The sequence below is a fragment of the Pinus tabuliformis genome, chromosome 1_1, assembly GCF_031772625.1.
Source record: "Pinus tabuliformis cultivar Carrire ecotype Pingquan chromosome 1_1, CPIR1, whole genome shotgun sequence".
Taxonomy (NCBI): domain Eukaryota; kingdom Viridiplantae; phylum Streptophyta; class Pinopsida; order Pinales; family Pinaceae; genus Pinus; species Pinus tabuliformis.
In genome coordinates this window covers 339,674,761-339,694,730 of record NC_142297.1, presented here as the reverse complement: position 1 = coordinate 339,694,730, position 19,970 = coordinate 339,674,761, and the positions used below count along the sequence as shown (strand labels likewise).

Genomic DNA, 19,970 nt, shown 5'->3' with positions numbered 1-19,970 from the left:
ACCGTATTTGTCATCTCAAAATGGTGTACAATAATAATGGGTATTTGTTACAGTCAATATGTTCAGTTGATGCAGAGTTACCGCACGGATCTTTCAGCTAGTACCCAAGATTGAGAACTTCCGTTCCACCCTGAGATGTATTAAGTTTTGGGCAAAGGATGGAGACGGTGATGACTGGGCATGCATGCAAACATTGGGCAATTCTGTCAGTGGCCATACATCAACACTGTGGGCGGTATCTTTTAATTCTTCCGGAGACAGAATGGTCTCCTGCAGCGATGACTTAACGTTGATGGTTTGGGATACAAGCATAAACCCAGCGGAGAGAAGTGGAAATAATGGGCCCTGGAAACATCTTTGCACCATTTCTGGATATCATGATCGAACAATATTCTCAGTTCACTGGTCAAAGAGCGGTCTTATTGCTAGTGGAGCATCCGATGATTGTATCAGGCTCTTTAGTGAGAAACACTGTAATTTTTAAATGCCTTTATCTTTTGCCAAATATTAAATGAATTCGATTCAAGGAAACTGGATCAGATAAATATATTTCGAGGTGGTGCATGATTCTTTCATCTCAGATTACAGAGCATTGGAAAGGAGTTGTAAGCAAGTCATACCGTGTGGGAATGGGAGTTGATTGATCTGTTGTTCGGAATGTTATAGACATGAAAGCAGTTTATGGAGGATTTGCAGCGGTTCTAGTATCACAGCCAGTTTGGGTTATGTATGTTGCGCCAATCGATATTTCAAACACATTTACAGTCACCTATGAGCGTGGTCTGTTTGGTATATATCAGGACTGGTGTAAGTCATTCAGTATTTACCCCAGAACATACGATTTTTTGCATGATGATCGCTTGTTTTCTAAGGTACAAAGACAAAGATGTCAGGTTCATTGCTGTTACTTGCATTAGTGAGAATCACACTGAAAACATATCTGCTTCAATGCAAACAATTAGGAGTTCAGTTTGAATGAAAGGAAGACTGTGTTTTTTAAATCACACAGCAGTTTCGTAGCGCGCTACGAAACTGCTGTAGGTGGTGATTTTAAACGCAGAGCAGCTATGTTGGTGAGATGATCGAGAAACTTGAAAGAGAGACACCTGTCTATCAGTATAGCCTACAGCACATCCAAGATGTGGCAGTCCGCTCTATTTTGGTCAATTAAAGATAAAAGGCAAGCTCCTTTGGATTCGAATATGGTGAGGCAAATCAAAGACCGACAAACAGGAACAGTTTCCTATATTTCAGGGTGATGGAAAACATGTTATATTAAGGGCCAACAAGCAACTGCAGACACCTGTTCAGTTCACAAAGCATCCAGATCATAAGGCATATGGTGTTATGCGTGGTTATTAAAGGTATTAAAGAACTTGGAGTGTGCTCTTTAAATGGTAAAGAAAAATGGAAGACAGGGACCGTGAAAATAGGGTGTTCAGGTTTGCCAATTTATGAGTTATCTATACAGCTAGCACCCGAGGGTCAGCTCGTTCAGTGAATGTTCCTCAACATGTCTCAGCCACAACAGAAATTGTACAGCTGTCAAGGATCCAAGGAGAATCATGCATACGAGGAGATGGAGTTGGATTTGAAATATAATTGGGATTCTATGTATTTACAGCCCAACACTTCATGTATTTAATTAGTTGGTTTAGAAATAGATAAGGGTAATTAATGGTAGATCATCGAGTTCTCCCTTCATGCTTGTTGAGGAGACTCAAGATAGTTGTAGTTTTGGGTTTTCCTATATATGGTGAAAACTCTGATGTAAGTAGGGTTGGAGATTTATGAAAAACAGAGTTTTATTTTGGCTGATGTAAAAGACTTATTACAGTAATATAAAAACAGTTCTTATTTCTTCTCAAGATTCTCAAAAGATCATATTGTTCAAATGTATGGTGGTTTATTCTCTTAGTGTTCTTTTACAGTCTTGTTACAGCATAATCACTCAGAATTCATGTTTAATGCTCTGACTTCCTGTATGCTTGGCAAGCTGTGGTTTATGTAAAGTATGTTTGAACATCTGATGTAAAGAGCCTTGACTTCCATGAAAAGACAGTGCTTTTGTTTACTGAATGTGTGAGACTCCATAAGCCCAATGAAGACTAATTTGATATTTGTCCAACCAGCTTATTTTTCATGTGTTGTTTAAAGAGTTAGCCATCTGTTTTTGTAATTGATTCTTATCAAAAGTCTGTGAGAGAGCCCTCTCTGACTAAGGAGGCTAATCCTTAGTCTAAAGTCTGGTTGAAATAGTTACATAAGATCTTGCTAGGTAGCAGCCCTTAGTACTGATTTTGTGATAACAACTCGGTAGGTGATTGATGTCATAACAGCTATCACAAAGGACTCGAGAACTCTAAACTTAAATATTGTTGGACGGAATGACTCATATTCCTCATCGGTATTAGAAAAGCCCTCCGAAGTAAACCAAAGGGATACTACTAACTCTGAGGTACGATTGGTGAATATTTTGGTTATTTTCTCTATTGAACATGTAAGGAAGCCTACGTGATGATGATCTATGTAGTTGAGTAGGGTTGTATTAAGCATGAAGTGAAAACTGACATTGGCAGGGGTGCTTCTCTATTTCTAATGTTGTACATCAAGTAGAGGCAAAAGACTTCTCGAGACAGCTCAAAAAAGTTACATTCGCAACAAGATGGTGTGATCTTCAATGAAGAAGGCAAGGAAAATCCTGAGGGGGGTAAAATGAATGACGAGGTGTAGAAAAATCCTTCCAATGACGAAGAACTTGTTACGAGGTTTCAAGAGGATGACACAGGAATTCAACATCGAGATGTCAAAGAGAATGCTCTTGATGGCAAGTTTTGATTTTCCCTGGTTAACTGATCTATGATGTTGGTAGCCTACTGTAAGCTAATGTCTAGTCAAACTCCCAAGACAATGGTTGTTGAAATGCAGACCATTTGTAGCTTGAAGAAAGTCCAACAAAAGTTTCACGGAGGGTAAAATTCTTTGCTGCACTAGATTGCTACTTTTTTTTCTCATGGAGAAGGGAATTGTTATATTATTTTCCAAAATCCTTTTTGAATGTTACTTCTCCACTAGAAAAATTTTGTATTTCTTAGATTTTAGCATAGTATGCTTTAATTTATAGTAATTTAATGCTTAAAACAATTGAGACAAAAGAGGAGGGAGAAAAGGTCAACAAAGCTGATTCAACAGGATGAAGAAAAATGAGTTGAGCTTGAAAACACAGCAATTAAACGTTCCAAGGAGGTAGATTCTGCTGTCCTAGAAAAGTATAGCATTTGGAGGCAGGAGAATGAGAACGAGAATTCTGACTCCACTATTAGATTGATGCGAGACCAACTAATCACGACTAGGGTGTATTCAAGCATTTCCCAGGCTAGGAATAATCTTGATTTATACCATGAATTGATGCTTCGTATTAAAGAATGTCAGCCTACGTTGGGTGAGGCTAATGTAGATTCTGATCTACCTCAAAGGTAATAATTTTCGCATTGGCTACTTCTAAATCAAGAGTAGTAAGTGCTTCCATTTGCATTTGGTGTTCATATCCTTTGTTTCTTTTAAAGTTGCAGTCTGTGTGTTAATCTTTCTACTTTTCATTCTCTTTTTCATGGCCAATAATTCATATGAATGTTTCAGTGCACCTGAGAAGATCAAGGCTATGGGTCATGTCCTATCCAAGGCTAGAGAATAATTTTATGACTGTGGGATAGTAACAAAGGAGTTGTGATCCATGCTTCAGTCTACAGATGAGAAAGTAAGGACATTGAAAAAGAAAAGTACATTTTAAGTCAGCTGGCAGCAAAGACAGTTCCCAAGGGCCTGCACTTTCCATCCATGCGATTGACCATGGATTATTACTTGCTTTCCCTTGAAAAGCGAAATTTCCTAAAAAGGACAAGTTGGAGGATCCAACTCTTTATCACTGTGCATTATTTTCTGAATTCAACAGTCACGAATGCTAAGGTGACAGTTTTGCTGCATTTTACATTTAATATTTGTATCTCATTGTAGGTGATTTACTTGTGTTTGCAAGAATCTCAGAAACATGCATTTCATCTCGTCACAGACACGTTAAATTTTGGGGCCACGAAAATGTGGTTTTTACTTAATCCCCCCAAGGAAAGCTGCGATACATGTAGAAAATGTTGATGATTTTAAATGGCTCAATTCCTCCTATTGCCCTGTGCTTCGCCAATCTGCAGCTATGAAAGAGTATTATTTCAAGGCAGATCACTCGGCTACACTCTCAGCACGTTCCTCCCATTTGAAATATATAAATCCAAAATATTTATCCATGCTAAATCATCTTCGTTTCTATCTTCCACAAGTTTATCCCAAAATGGACAAGATCCTTTTCTTGGATGATGATATTGTGGTGCAGAAAGATTTGACACCCTTGTGGTCAGTAGATCTTCATGCAAAGGTTAATGTTTCAGTGGAAACTTGTGGAGAAAGCTTTCGCCAGTTTGGCAAATACCTTAATTTTTCCAATCCACACATAGCCAAGCACTTTGATCCTAATGCTTGTGGTTGGGCATATGGGATGAATGTATTTGATCTCAAAGAATGGGAGAAACAAGATATAATTGGAATATATCACAAGTGGCAGAACATGGTAAGTGTGTAGCGTGGTTTATTTATGTTAATTCCTGTGATGCTTACTTTAAAGTACTTGAAGTAAATCTTAAGTAATTAGCTAGAAAACTTAATGGGTTTTTCTTTGTTTGATTTCTAAGTTTTTCTTTTATTGTATGTCAGAATGAGGATAGAGTGTTGTGGAAGCTTGAAACACTACCCCCTGGATTGAACGTTTTATGGCTTGAACCATCCTTTGGACAAGTCTTGGCATGTGTTGGGTTTAGGATATAATCCTAGTGTGGACTCTTGAGAGATTGACAATGCAGTTGTTGTTCATTACAATGGGAACATGAAACCTTGGTTAGAGTTGGAAATGACAAAGTGCAGGCCTTACTAGACAAAATATATAAAATATGATCATCCTTTCTTACAACAGTGCCATATAAATGAATAGTTGTGACCTCAATATTCATACTGAAATAGATTGTCAAATGTAAAGTGTAAAGGCCCTTGATTCTGGTTGATAATTCATTCTAATTCATTTGTTTTTGGAGTTCCACAGAAGGTTTCTAGTTTATGGCTCACTGAGTCAAGTTTTTGGAGGTGCAGTGGCCTAGCCAAGTTTAAGATTTACAAATTTTATGTCCCCATTGTATTCCTTCATAGTTGGAAGTAAACTCCTATATAAGTATTATTTTCCTTGTTAGTTAGTATTTCTCTTTCATCAAGTAATTACACAAATTGTTCTTCCAAGAACACAAAGAAGTACGAGACACAAAGATTTAGGCTTTCAAGGCAAGGCAAAACCTCTCAATAGGGGAAAACCCAACAATCCTCCTCTTACTGAATTTATTCAAAATGATATATCCAACACAAGACCAAAGAGTCCCTCCAAGTCAGCCCTCCCTCTTCAAGTCAAGGTCAATAGTTGAGTCTCTGCCTTGCCAAAGTTAGAAGCAGCTTCTGAATTTATGTCCTTATTGCAGGTTTAGTCTCTTATTATAATACAATGACTTCCAATTACAGACTCTTTGCCTTCTATTACTGATCTTTGGCTACTACAACAAACCCTTGACTCTTTACCACAGATATACAAATCCTGCTGCAAATAAATAGCTTTAGATTGTAATTTGGCTTAGTCATAGACTTCAGTTTCTTCAAGTGTTGTAGACTTATTTTTATCCTCAGTTTTCCTTCTCCTATTCGATTATAGACTTCGAGTTTTTTCACTTTTTTGGTTGCTACCCAAAAGAGGTCGAATATAGGCTAAAATGCCTAGATATCATTCTCCATGAGCTTTGACTTAACTAAACAAAGAGTGACTATGCCTGGATTATTGCCTTTGTAATGTTGAAATGTCCTGCAATCTTTGCCTGTGACAAGATGCAATATCCCTAATTGGACAACATTGAAACTAGCTCAATTCAGTGTTTAACTGCCATGACCAATTCCTTCATTTTCCCATAGAAGCTATGCTGCAATAGTCTCACATGGAGCGAGGGTTAATTTCCACATGGACATCTCTCTTTTGACAATGAATGAAATGTGCTAGGCTCTCGTCTAATATATGTTCCTAAGATATAATAAACTCATGGTGTATGAGTTATCATCATTCTTACTCCTTAGTTATATTATATGTGTTCCCTATCTTTGTGCTCATGGCTGAAATAAACAACTCTCCATTGAATTTCTATTAGCATCATTCGGAAACTCTTGATTGATTGATGCTCTATGAAATGTATCAGCTCTGAGTTACTCATAATCCACATTATTGTTGAGTTATAGATCAACTACCATGATTCTGGAGCTGTTGCATTTCCTCAAGGAGTTATTAATTTGGTTTCTATACGACTGTTAAGAATTTCTCTCTCCCTACCTGAAGTGTCCTTAAGCATTCTTGGGTGGATTTCTACTTACTAGAGTCATTTCCCTCTCCCCTGAGCATTATTTTCATTTGTTGGGGTGAGTTTGAGCTCAATCTTGGTTGTCTAAGAGGCCATAGGTACTAGACAAGGCCATACATAACTATAGGAGATCATTGGTTTTCCAATTTCCCTTCATTCCCATAAATCCATCCATACATGGGTGCTGAAATCTACAAGGCAAAGCATTCTTGATGTGTATTTATGGTAGAATGTAATTATATTATAATGTTGTTAAATTGAGATTCATTACTTGAGTGATTCAAATTATATGTTGTTCCATTGGTATTGGGAATTGTTACATGACAACCCATTAACTACAATTATTCACCAATAATATCCAGAGGTTGTTCTGTACTAGAATGATGATTGCCCAGTATGATGTATAATGAGGATAAGGTTGAAGAAATGAATGAGGAGAAATTGCATTCAAGGGGCAGTGTGGATTAAAGTTGTACTATAGAAAAAGAAAATACAACAGTATGGACAAATTCTGATGAAGAACATGCAACATCAACCAACTTCGATGAAAACACAAAGTGTGAACAGTTTGAGTTATCTGATTTCGCACTTATTTCATATTCAACTAGTGGATCTGTATCTTCTTGTATTAATAATATGGAAGATAAAGATTACATACATCAATGTATACACACTTTTACCTTAAGGCAAAGTGTTGGGCAAAAGACCCTCAAGGAAAACTCCCCTGAGACAAGTATCAAGTCAGTGAGCAAAAACTGTTGTAAAGATGCTAGCAGTCAATTGTCCAAGGGTGATTTTTGGATGCCCTCACAAGAGCTGAAGATTGTATCCCACTATCCAAAGGATCTTCTCTCAACTAAAAAGGGTATGCTAATAAATGCTTATGGGAAAAAGGCACAAGACATTTATCTTTGGTTGGGAGCTTATCCATATTGCCCATGATGTAAATAGTTATAATGTTATGCTGAGTAGATTTTTGCCACATCTTTAAGAAGGTATCATTATCGAATGGGGGCTAGAAATCTAAAATTTTATCCATTGAATTAGATATAGGATTATATTTGTCTAGATGGGAAGGTTGATATAGTTTGAGCTTGTAGGAATTAATTATTGGAGAATACCCTATTGCAGAGGAAGCTTTGGGTTGAATGAAGTTTGATGAACCTATTGTAGAATATATGAGCTAAATTTTTTTATTTTTAATATGTTTTTTCCTTATACTATTTCTTATGACGGATGGCATATGATATGTAGGAAGCTTTTCACTCTATAAAAGATATTCATGGCCTTGTGTATGGTTAAGAAGATTCCTAAACCTCAAATGACAACAATCTTCTATTCAAAGTTAACAATATCTTGGATATTAGAAAGTCATTTGTATCATGCTTAAGCATGGTACAAGCTCTATATCCTCCAGAAAAGCTACAATAAATACTTAGCATAGAAGGATTTGTAGTTGATGGCATCATCTCGATTGTTGGCTGCCATTGTGAAATGGGATGAGGGAAATGTGAAATAGGATGAGGGAAATGTGTAGAAAAATCATATTCTAGAAACCATTTACCTTTGGTTGGGAGTTTACCCATATTGCCCACGATGTAAATAGTTATAATGTCATGTTGAGTAGATTTTTGGCACACCTTTAAGAAGGTATCACTATCGAATGGGGGCTAGAAATCTAAAATGTTATCTATTGAATTAGATATCTAAAATGTTATCTATTGAATGTTATATTTGTCTTGTAGGAATTAATTATTGGAGAATACCCTATTGCAGAGGAAGCTTTGGGTTGAATGAAATTTCATGAACCTACTATAGAATCTGTGAGCTAAATTATTTTTATTTTTAACACGTTTTTGCCTTATACTATTTCTTATGACAGATGGCATATGATATGTAGGAAGCTTTTCACTCTATAGAAGATATTCATGGCCTTGTGTATGGTCAAGAATATTCCTAAACCTCAAATGACGAAAATCTACTATTCAAAGTTAACAAAGATATTTTAGATATTAGAAAGTCATTTGTATCATGCTTATGCATGGTACAAGCTCTATATCCTCCAGAAAAGCTACAATAAATACTTAGCATAGAAGGATTTGCAGCGGATGGAATCATCTGGATTGTTGGATGCCATTTCTATTATGCCTTATGATCACAAGCATGAGGCTCACCATTTTGAGCTGGAGAACGAGAAGGAAAGAAGTTCAAGAATGGCTAGTCTTCTAAGTTATGGGGTTTAGTTTGGATTCTAAAATGGATACCACAGAAGTGGTAAGTTATTTCAATGAAAAGGCTTAAGTTCATCTTTCACTATTTGAGATGTTTGCATTTCTATAGGTTTTTCTAGTATAAGTATTATATTTTATGCTTAGTTCAAGGAGTTTTCTTCCAATATGTTTAATAATAATATTTGTTTTGGGCAATTGTCATGCTCAACACTTCTATCTGAAGTGGTAAGTAATAGGTATAGAGATCGTTAAAGAGTTTATTTTTGAAATTAAGTCTTTCCTTGATGTTGCTGAGAAGCCAGAGCACACATATATTCTTCTAAGCACTTTTTATGCTTGTACAGGTTACCTCCCATTTGTCTTTCCATATGTACCTTGTACCTTGTTACCTCCCAATGTACCTTGTTACCTCCAAACTTGCAAGTAAATTGTTACCTTCCATATGAAGAATTATTAGCTACTGAGACAGATATCATTGTTTCACCTGCCAGACGTCCCAATGTTCAATCAAAACCAATACCCATAGCAGCAACTCCACCTCTTGTCCTAGATCTTCTTGGTTATTTGATAGGTTTAGGCAATGCACTTGTCCCTATAGATTAGTGAGCAGTAGGCTCTGGGTGGGTATTAGATAGTCAATTCCATTTCATTTTGTAAATAACAAATGGAAAAAACTGCCTTTATTGTTGTTAGATGTGAATTGTATTTACTATGATAAGCGTCAACCTGATTAAAGCAACTTGTGACATGTGGTTAATGCTTTGTGCAAGCCTCCATTGCCTTTTTTACTTGCAACATCAGTATGTCAAGGCCTTTAGATCAATGGGAAACTTATATGGTGTGATGGTCAAATTTTTTACAGCTTGAAGCTTTAGAATAACTCTTTTGGTCTTGCAACTACTGGACCTCTACAGGTACAGTTCATAAAATGTGAAAATAGTTGAGATATTAGTTCTATTTATTATAAATATTGCTAGTTTAATAGGATGTAGATGCACATCTATTTTGGGTCCCTTTCCTAAGTTTTGTTCCAGGTAAATTAGGTGCCACCATTGCAGCCTGGTAGCTCAGCACACACACTGCTACCAATGGTACTATTTCAAAACATATCTCCTGGACTGGCAAACATTCTTTGGTAGGTGGAAGTGAAAAATAATCAACAACTTGTTTGGTATTTTAATGATAATATTTCATTTGAAGTTTTCTTCACTCAGGATGGCAGGATGGAGCGTGCAACATTTCTGGACGTAATAATGAATGATAGGATCTAAATTTTAAGCTTTGGAAGTTTTCTTCATTAAGGATGGAAAGATGGAGTGTGCAACATTTCTCGAGGTAATAATGAATGCTAGGACCGTTCCCTCTCCGCCACTCTGCCTGTGCCTTCGACTCTGTTAGATTTTTAGGACTTTTGGGTCAAAAGGACTAGGTAGGATGGACAAGTCCAAGAGATCAAAAGGGGAAGAGGAAGAGCACATAGACGGTGAACTTGTTCTCTCCATTGAAAAGTTGTAGGAAATCCAGGATGAGCTTGAGAGGGTAAGTTCTCATGCACTCTGAAAACTGCTTCTTGGGGTTATTTTATTTTATTTATTTATTTTTAAATTGGTTTTTTCATATCTTTTTTTAAAACATTTTGCCCATTCTTTTCACTATGTATTATTTTTTTGATTTATTGGTGCATCTGTGGATTGATTGAATTTTTGCTTGTCTGTGGGCTTCTTGAGAATGATTTGTTACAACCCTTAAGAGTGGGTTTGAGGAAAAGAATGGTTTTTCAGTAAACCCACGCTTCATCTTCATATTCTTTCACTCTTTTGGATATGGACATTTTTGATTGCTTTACCTATATTATTTTTCCAATAGTGTGCAAATTATTTCAAGGAAAAATTAAAACTAGAACATCCTCAACTTAGTTATTTCAGTTTTTTTGCCATATCCATTTATTGTTTGGGCATGAGTTGGTAAAGCTCAGGGTTCAACAAATGTAATATTTTATGCAACAATTATTGATCAGTTACAATCTACGTGTTTACGATTAGGTTCATAATTAACTGTAGACCCGAGGCTCTCTTAATGTAGTATGCCGCACTCCTAAATACCTTTTGGTCCCAATTACAGTCTGCACGTTTATGATAAGGTCATAGTGGCCTGGTCACCTAGGGTACTCTCAACCTAGTCATTTCCCCCAAAGGATCTAACAAGGTTGCTAGACTTAATGGCAAAAGTTCGCAATTCTATTTGGCACGTGCCCTTAGGGAAGGGTAGATCTACCTTACCTATATGGTTGTTGACAGTTGGCTTATTCTTACATTCGTGTTTTTATTAGTTGTTGGAAAGCTTTCTTGGCGGAATTAGTGGATAGAGTTTAAGTTGGATTCTAGATGATAATCAGAGTATTCCTACATTACATATTTGTAATTTCATAGTTTCATTCAATTGTGGAAGCACCAGATTGATTGTATCACTTTTGTTTTCCCTTTCCCCACTTATATGGCGTTGCAACTCTGGATTTTATTTTTTCCTTCTACGTTTTCTCTCTAAGATTGAATCTAAAGTTTCCAGTACCTTGGAGAGCCTTTTTCTCTTCTATCATAAGATGCATATGTGTGTAAACCTATGTAGTTGATGAAATAAGTTTGGAGTGGATTGAAATAGTGAGATTTTGTTGTGGCGGTGGTGATGAATCATTTTTTCAATTGAGCATAACATGTCTATATGATATAATGGAGAAAAATGAAAAACAAAGTGAAATATTTAAAGGGTGCATTGAGCTGCTCTCTTTTGGCTATTCATCTCTAGTTATGTTGAATGTTAGAAATGGGGGCCAACTGCAATTTTTTTTTTCTTTCATGAGACTGCAGTCTCCAAATGAATTGAAAATGTCGTGGTGCACTCTGGGTTGTTCTATCACTAGTCTTACATGGGATGTTTGTATTCAATTCATTCAGGTTATTATTTTTTTAGTTATAATATGATGTCCAACTGTGTGGAGCCTTCTACATGGGTAAATTGCACTTGAGTATTATGGACAATTGAGTCCTCAATTATTTTTTGTGCTTTTCCTTTCACTATAAGGTCGTTAACATTCATTATTGTTTGATATGTTGAGCATCAAATATCATCTGCCCTTCTTTATGCTTTGTCTTTCACTATAGGGTCTTTAACATTCAATACTGTTTGATATGTTGAGCATTAAATATCATCTGCCCTTCACCATAAACCATAAAAAAATAAAGCTTTCTTTATATATAATTTATTTGAATGAAAAAAATGGAGAGAGTTGTTGTTTCAATTTCTCTAGCATGGCATACACCAAACTGTGAAACACATCGTTTCTATTTTAACAGAATAAGCATGCAATTCATCGAATAAAAAATTGAATTATATCAAAGCTAAAAATCATTGAATTATATCAAAGCTAAAAATCAGAACACCCATTTTTAAAAATCCCCCTATCAGGGAACAACATGGAAATATGCTTATTTCCATTAGAATCCAGTGTCAATTAATGTTATGAACATTGCAACATGTTTACATGAGATCGCCATTGTGAACTAATGGCATTCTAGGAAGGGGTGTCTTCCTTGTGTACAATCTAAAACAAGTTCTTCGTTAGATATATCAAATTTTCTGATAATACAACATTTAATAATCATGTGATTCTGGATCCTATGAATAGTAATAATGGGATACATAAGACTAAGAATTGACCATGGTTGGCAATTTTTAATCTCAGTAGTTAGGCAGGGAAGACTGCAACTGAAGAAGGTGATGATAGCAATCTGTTGCAGAAGGCCTCTCATCTGGGTCTTGTTCCAATCATCTATTCTATAAATTCCTCAACAGCACAGACACATTCAACACACTTGTCCTTATAAGGTGTCCAGTACTCCACACATCAACTTTAACCCCATGAACACCCTAGACATCTCAAGAGCATAGTTCAAGCCACTAAGATTATGAGGGTAAACCTGTGGTGCACCAATTGCATCCTCAAAATCTATTATAAACCACTCATCTGATTCAATGTTCTTCATCACGTTATCTCACCTGAGATCCCTGTGCATAAACAAAAGGGTGTGCAAAGACATCAGTGCCTTGGTCACAAATTTTAGAGCTTCGACAAGCTATTTGGGTTTGGTGTTTGGGTTTGTTGGTAGTTTTTAATTTTTATCTTTTTTCTTTAATTTAAAATCGATGAATATAAATGTAATTCTAAGGATTGCCATAACTCTTCACTTGGTTTGGTGTTTGGGTTTGTTCATAGTTTTTAATTTTTATCTTTTAACTTTTTGCTTTAATTTAAAATCAATGATTATAAATGTAATTTTAAGGATTGGCATAACTCTTCACATAATTTTTTAAAGTGTGCTAGCTCAATGGAAGAGTGTCTGCTTTAGGAGGTAACATGAATTAATCAATGATTTTGTAGTTCATTTTTAATTAAATGTTTTTTATATCGATTTATTTCAATGGTGAGATATTTTTGGATTCATTGTTTTATATTTTCTCTAAAGAGACAAAAATTATCTTTAAATAATTTTTTTATCATATCTAGAGAGACAATAGCTAGTATTAAAGACATATTGTCTCTAATCCAAGTGTTGTCTTTAGAGAGACAAAAATGAAATTGTCTCCAGTGAGACAAAAATGAAATTGTCTCCTAAGAGAAAATAATGGTTGTGTTATATACTCTCTTTATGGAGACAATATTTTTTAAGACAATAATCTTTAAAACAAAATACTTTGAGACAATATTTTTTAAGGCAATAATATATAAGACACTATTTTTTAAGACAATAATCTTTAAGACAATAACTTTTGAGACACCTGCTTAAAGACAATATTTAAGACAATACACAATTTTTTTTGTCTTAAGTTAAGACAATCTACCCAAAAATTGTCTCAAATATTGTCTTAAAACCCTCCTTATGTAGTAGTGTAAACTGTATAACAACACATAGTCAGTCCTAGATAAACAGATAATCTTGCACTGCATTTATTCTTTCTCATACCTTCCATGCAATAATAACATACTTAACCAAAACCAAAAGAAAAGAAATTGGTATCTCCTTTGTGTAGACCAAAAAGAAAGGGAAATCATGAACCATGACATATTTGTGCATATACTACACTGAAGAAATATTTAACTGCATGTACTGAAGAAATATGAAGCAAGATATCACATAAATATCTATAAATATGTAACATTAGGTACACTTAAATTTAATTAGATACATTTAAATGAATATATACATTAAATTTAATTTTGATTGATAATTTTTTATTTAATTAATTATTCAATTAACTACTTATTAGAAGATATCACGACCCTACCATAAAATCATTAAAACAAAGTAACCAAGCAGGTAGGTTTTTCTCATACATAAATCAGAATTACAATATACCAGCGTCATCTTCTTCTATCTATAAGTAAATAGAGTATTTGGCTCTAAACGAACTATATATCAACACATAGTCAGTGTTATATAAACAGATAACCTTCAACTGCATTTATTCTTTCCCATACCTAGTATGCAATAATAATTTTGGCTCTAAACTAACTATATATCAACACATAGTCACTGTTAGATAAACAAATAACCTTCAACTGCATTTATTCTTTCCCATACTTGATATGCAATAATAACATACTTAATGGAAACCTTGTATGCAATAATAATATACTAAACCAAAACCTTGAATTGATATAGGAATGCCTTATAAGCAAAAGTGAAGCATAGATTTTAGAGAAGAACACAAAAATCGCCTTTGTTGTCGCTCTTGTTATTGTTGCCGACGAAGGGATTGTTCATGCCGTTATTGTTCATGTTGTTGTTGTTCATGATGTTGTTATTGTTGCTGTTGTTGTTGTTATTGTCATCGATCTTGCTGCTATTGCCGCTGTTGTCGCCGACGATGGGATTCCCATGAATCTGGGCGTCGGCACCAATGACGTTCTTGTCGCCACTGTTCATGTTGTTGGTTTATGGATATTGAAACTGGAACGCCTTCAGTTCAACCATACATAACCTGGACATTGATAAGTAACTGTGAATCAATGTTTAACGTGGACATAGAATATGAGGAAATCAATGATATCTCACAGATTAGAAACATACAACCATACCTAGAACTGGAGTAGGGCAAATTCCGCAAGCAAGAGGTGAGAAATACAATTGCATAGCCTGCCTTATATAGAAGTAGGCGAACTCCAAACTCGGATTTGGAAACCATCTACACTCCCAACTCGGACTTGAAAACCATCCACACTCCAAACTGGGATTTGAAAACCATCTACACTCCCAACTCGGATTTGAAAACCATTTACACTCCCAACATGAATGGATTTGAAGTTTTCATGTATTAAATTTACATGAATGACATCATCAATAATGCAAAGACCAGCGCCACGAGGATGACATATTGTGGACGCCCTGTTGGGCAGACGAGTTATTCTTTTTGAGATTGAAGTGTTTAATCATAAATGTGATTTCTTTAGTATTTGTGACGGTTCAAAAACTTTTACTTTTATCATGGGACACACTGATCATTTAGCATAATCTTGCAGCCTTTTTTTCTTGGACATTTACCATGTGAATTTAGGTATCACATGTAGCTTTATACTTCTGAAGGAAATCTAGTGTGGTTATATGAAAATCTAGTCTGTGTGGTATGTTTTTTAATTATTATTAACAATAAAGTAATCTGGCATTGAATTTAGGTATCACGTGTAGCTCTATACTCTGAAGGAAATATATATGTGGTATATTTTATTATTATTATTAGTAATGAGGTTTTTTTATATAAGATAATAATAAGTTTGTTTATGTAAGATAGGTTTTGGTAGTCTTGTTAATAAACGTTTTTTTTTTTTTCAATATTTTCTTAGAAATGTATTTTTGTGATTAATATTATTAAAAATGTATATAGTTTTTAATAAGCGTGGTTAATATTATTAAAAATGTATGTAGTTTTATATAGTATCAAGTGCTTTCATGTAATAATATTAGTTGGATTCATAATAAGATTACTATTATAGATATTTGATGGTTATTAAAGATATTTTTAAGGAAAAATAATTGAGTTCAAAATTGGAAGATTTACCTCTCAAATCAGTGGTGATGAATCTCTCATACTACTTTATAAACCATTCATTTGAACTTAAGTTCGCGTGGTGGAGAACCTATGGCTTGCCTCCTTATATTTTGTTTCAAGTTGAAAAGAGGTTTCATAAAGCCTTGCCTTTGACCCCTATGATTTTGTTTTTAGGAAGGAGTTTGAGATTGTAAGTCTTGTAGTCATTTTTAAAATTTCATGAATAAAGCTAGCCTTGATGATCTCATCCACAAATTAAGGCACTGTGTTATATAAACTTATCTATGATTTGTAATTATTAGCACAAAACATCATTAAAATCATGTCAATAATTGACATCTTCAATATACAAATCTCAATAAAATCTATTCACATCTTAAAAGTATATCCAACAATCACATCCATTCATTTAAGCATAATGTGGATTCCACAAATAACATTCGTCCATCACTATTATAAAACATAATAAATAAATAAAAAGAATTTAATAAAATAACATTATGGGGTCACGTACTATCATGACTTTCATGTTTTCACGTACTATATGGGGTGGGCGGGCCACCGGCGGTGGACCCGGCCCACGCCCCAACGTCCTCCACCATGTCATGTTACATTTGATACGGGACTGGCGGCCCGCTTAACAAGACCTTGTATGTCAGTCAGTACACCGGACTGGCGGCCAACCAAAACAAGAGTCAGTACACCGCGTGGGGATTACAGGGCAGAGTAAAGTGGAAAATGTAAATATTTTTAGTTTTTAAAAATATGGTACATTTTTGACTTTTTGTGATTATTGCTTAGAAAATTATGAATCTTATTGCTTAGAGTAATATCATCCAGAGTACTATATCCAGAGAGTACTATATCCAGAGTGGGTAGCTTTAATGCCCGCCAAGGTAAATACCATGGGCCAATGCCTAACACAACACAACAGACAAATACCATACACAAGACAAGACCAGACTAGAAATAAAAACAAGTTCAATGAATTACTCAGCAAACAAACACCAAAAATATCTCCACTACCCAATGTCTCTCACTAACAAAGGCAGCTTCTCTAACATACATTTGAATTTTAAATCCGTTGGTGACAGGCTGGCGTAGTACAATAGGCAAAGGAGGGAGGGTGACAGGCTGGGGTAAGAACGGTTAGGCAAAGGAGGGAGGGTGATGATTATATTTTTGAATTTTTTTGAAATGGACTGTTATTCATTGTGTAACCAGTTAATTTTATAAAATGATAAATATTTTTTATTATGTTATTTTTAATATTTAAGTTTATGACGTTTGATAACATGTGGAGAAAGATGGACTGAGAAGCTAGGGTTCTGAGGAAAAAACCCTTGACGGAGCAATCGATACAGAGGAAAGCGATCAAGTGCAGTGCAGGAATCTCTGTAGCGTGACAGAGCTGCAGGGGTTCAGAGGAGTACAATGGTACCTCCTCAGGGGGGGGCGTCAGAGCCCTCCCCTTCACTGCAAGACCCTGAGCAAGCGGTCATTTTTGGCTCGGTAGATCCGGATATTCTAAGCAAGGGAAAAAAGTCTCAAGGTAACGACAACGGGAATGGAAATCGGATGAGCAAAGACAACAAGCCGCAAGAAGAAAAGGAGACTCCAGAAGACAGCCCGAAAATTACCTCATCAACGTGCCGACCTGTGGCCAAAGAAAGGCCAAGAATAGAACTACCAGGAGACAAGATTGACAGAAGAATCGAGTACATGAAAGATCATGCCCTCATTGGCAAATTCATAGGGTTTTGGCCGACTGAGAGAGCTTTATATGGATGGATTGAGGCAAAATGGAAACCCAAGGGAGATGTTACTCTCCAGCTTGGGCCAAAAGGTTTTTTCACAGCAATCTTCTTCTGCTTGGAAGACAAATACCGGATCCTGGGAGCAGGGCCTTATTTTTTCAACTCGGCAGGATTATACCTGAGAGATTGGATTCCAAGATTCAACCCAGACAAAGAAGATCTCACTTGGGCACCAGTGTGGATCAGACTGTACTCTCTTCCCGACGAATATTGGGACGAAGATATCCTGAAAGGCATCGGAAACGGAGTGGGAGAATACATCAGAGCGGCCGAGGAAACCAAATCCCGTAAGTATATCTCCTACGCCCGTATATGTGTTTTTATTCGCTTGAATGAAGCCTTACCAGAGTCAGTTACTCTTGCCCATCGAGATGAGGAATGGATCCAGCCTCTTGACTATGAGCATGTGCCCTTCCGGTGCAGAAAATGCCATGCTCTGGGGCACCTCTTCAGGGATTGCCCTCAAAATATCAAAGCCAACCCCTCTGAGCCTTCTGAATCCCCTTCTCAGGATGGTTTCACCAAAGTCCCAAGTAGGAAGCGCTCGCACAAAAAGCCACAGAATGGGCCAAAACCCCAGACCAATAAACCCCATGACCATGCATCTAAGAACAGATACGATATTCTAGGCCAAACCTCTGAAGAACAACCCCTGGAACAGGAAACCAATCATGCTCGCCCTTCCTCTTCTTCCCCTCCCCCTCCATCTGATCCCCCACCCAAATCGCAGCCTCCCATCATTATCCCGACCATCCTCAGAAGGAATCCGAAAGATACAGGGGAGAGTCACAAAGAAATGGATGTAGATGGAAATGCAGACCTCCCACGGGACTCAGAGACTAATCAAGAGGAAAGCAGTCAAGTGCAGCAAATGGAAGAAGAGCCAGAGAGCATAGATCTACATGGTCTGGACATTCTGGAACTAGAACTAGCTTGTAAAAAAAGAGCATATGAAACCATATCTGAGACCCAGTTAGATAAGCTCGAAGTGGTCATCTCCAGGGCGTTCCACCAACAGCAACTAGGGATATAACCAGGCAGTAATTGGGACGGCAGCCTGCGTCCAAAAGATACCAAAAAGAGGGGAAGGAAAACGGATCTCCAGAGAACGATAGAGATTGGGAAACTCCTGGTGGATTCAGGCAGATATGCAAAGTTGACGAAGTACTACAGGCCCTCCAACACTAGTTGAACCATGAAGCTTGTATCATGGAACTTAAGAGGGCTCAACAGCCCTGAAAAACTCAGGATGTTAAAAAACATGATCAGAAGGGAAAAACCGCAGATGTGTTTCCTCCAGGAAACCAAATGCAATAGTTCCACGCTGGGCAACATTCTCTCAAAGGCTTGGCCAGGATGTCGATCGGTCGCTGTAGATGCATCGGGAGCCTCAGGTGGGCTTGCTATAGCATGGAACACCCAAGCAGTAACTCTCACGGATTATCATGCCTCTCATCATCTCATTCAGGCGGTCTTTCACATTCTAGGTACCAATATACATGGTAATTTATCCAACGTTTACTTTCCACAAGACACAGGAAGTAAAATTGTGCTCCTTGACACCATAGAAGCGCTAAGATTAATCAGACAACATCCACTATGGATAGTGGCAGGGGACTTCAACATGATAACCAAAATAGAGGGAAAAATAGGAGGGAGAAACAGATTGGAACCAGAAGTTGTGTGCTTCAAGGACTTCATCCAAAATGCCTCTCTCATAGACATGCCATTCTGCAACGGCACCTTCACTTGGAGCAATCGCAGAGCAGGCAAGCATCAAATCGCCTCTAAATTGGATCGCTTTCTAGTCTCGGATAATGCGGTGCATCTTGGAGGTGACTTCTCAGCCGCAATACTGGCACATACCGGGTCGGATCATTGGCCGATTGCTCTTCAATGGCAAAGGCCAGGAGATTTGACAAAAAGACCATTCCGCTTCGAGGGGTTTTGGCTCACACATCCCGCATTCAAGGACTTCGTCAAAACTACCTGGAACTCCTTCATTCCCCCAGAAGGAACAAAAATGTATCAGTTTCAACAAAAGCTAAGATTTCTAAAGAGTAACCTAAAACGATGGAATAGGGAGACCTTTGGAAATATATTTGAGGCGCAAAAGGAGCTAAATTAGGTTCTAGCAGACCTCCAACAGAAAATAATAACAGAAGGGCACACGGAGGCAACCCTGGAGCAGGAACGACACATTCACAATCAGCTTGAAGAAAGGAGCAAGCAGGAGGAAACTTACTAGAGGCAAAAGTCAAGGGTCAGATGGCTAAAGGAGGGGGAGCGCAACACCAAATTCTTCCATAGAACCACGGTGCAGAGAAGGATGCATA

The 19,970-nt window shown here is 36.8% G+C and overlaps 1 protein-coding gene and 1 pseudogene across 1 annotated transcript; both read left to right on the top strand.

The window, feature by feature from the left end:
- The first annotated feature begins 262 nt into the window (after positions 1 to 262).
- LOC149212956 (polygalacturonate 4-alpha-galacturonosyltransferase-like) lies at positions 263 to 5,035 on the top strand (annotated as a pseudogene).
- A 13,884-nt stretch (positions 5,036 to 18,919) lies between these two features.
- Positions 18,920 to 19,762, top strand: LOC149212955 (uncharacterized). The gene has a single exon (XM_089388877.1). It carries the CDS (start codon positions 18,920 to 18,922, stop codon positions 19,760 to 19,762), a length of 843 nt encoding a protein of 280 aa, XP_089245003.1.
- The last annotated feature ends 208 nt before the right edge of the window (positions 19,763 to 19,970 follow it).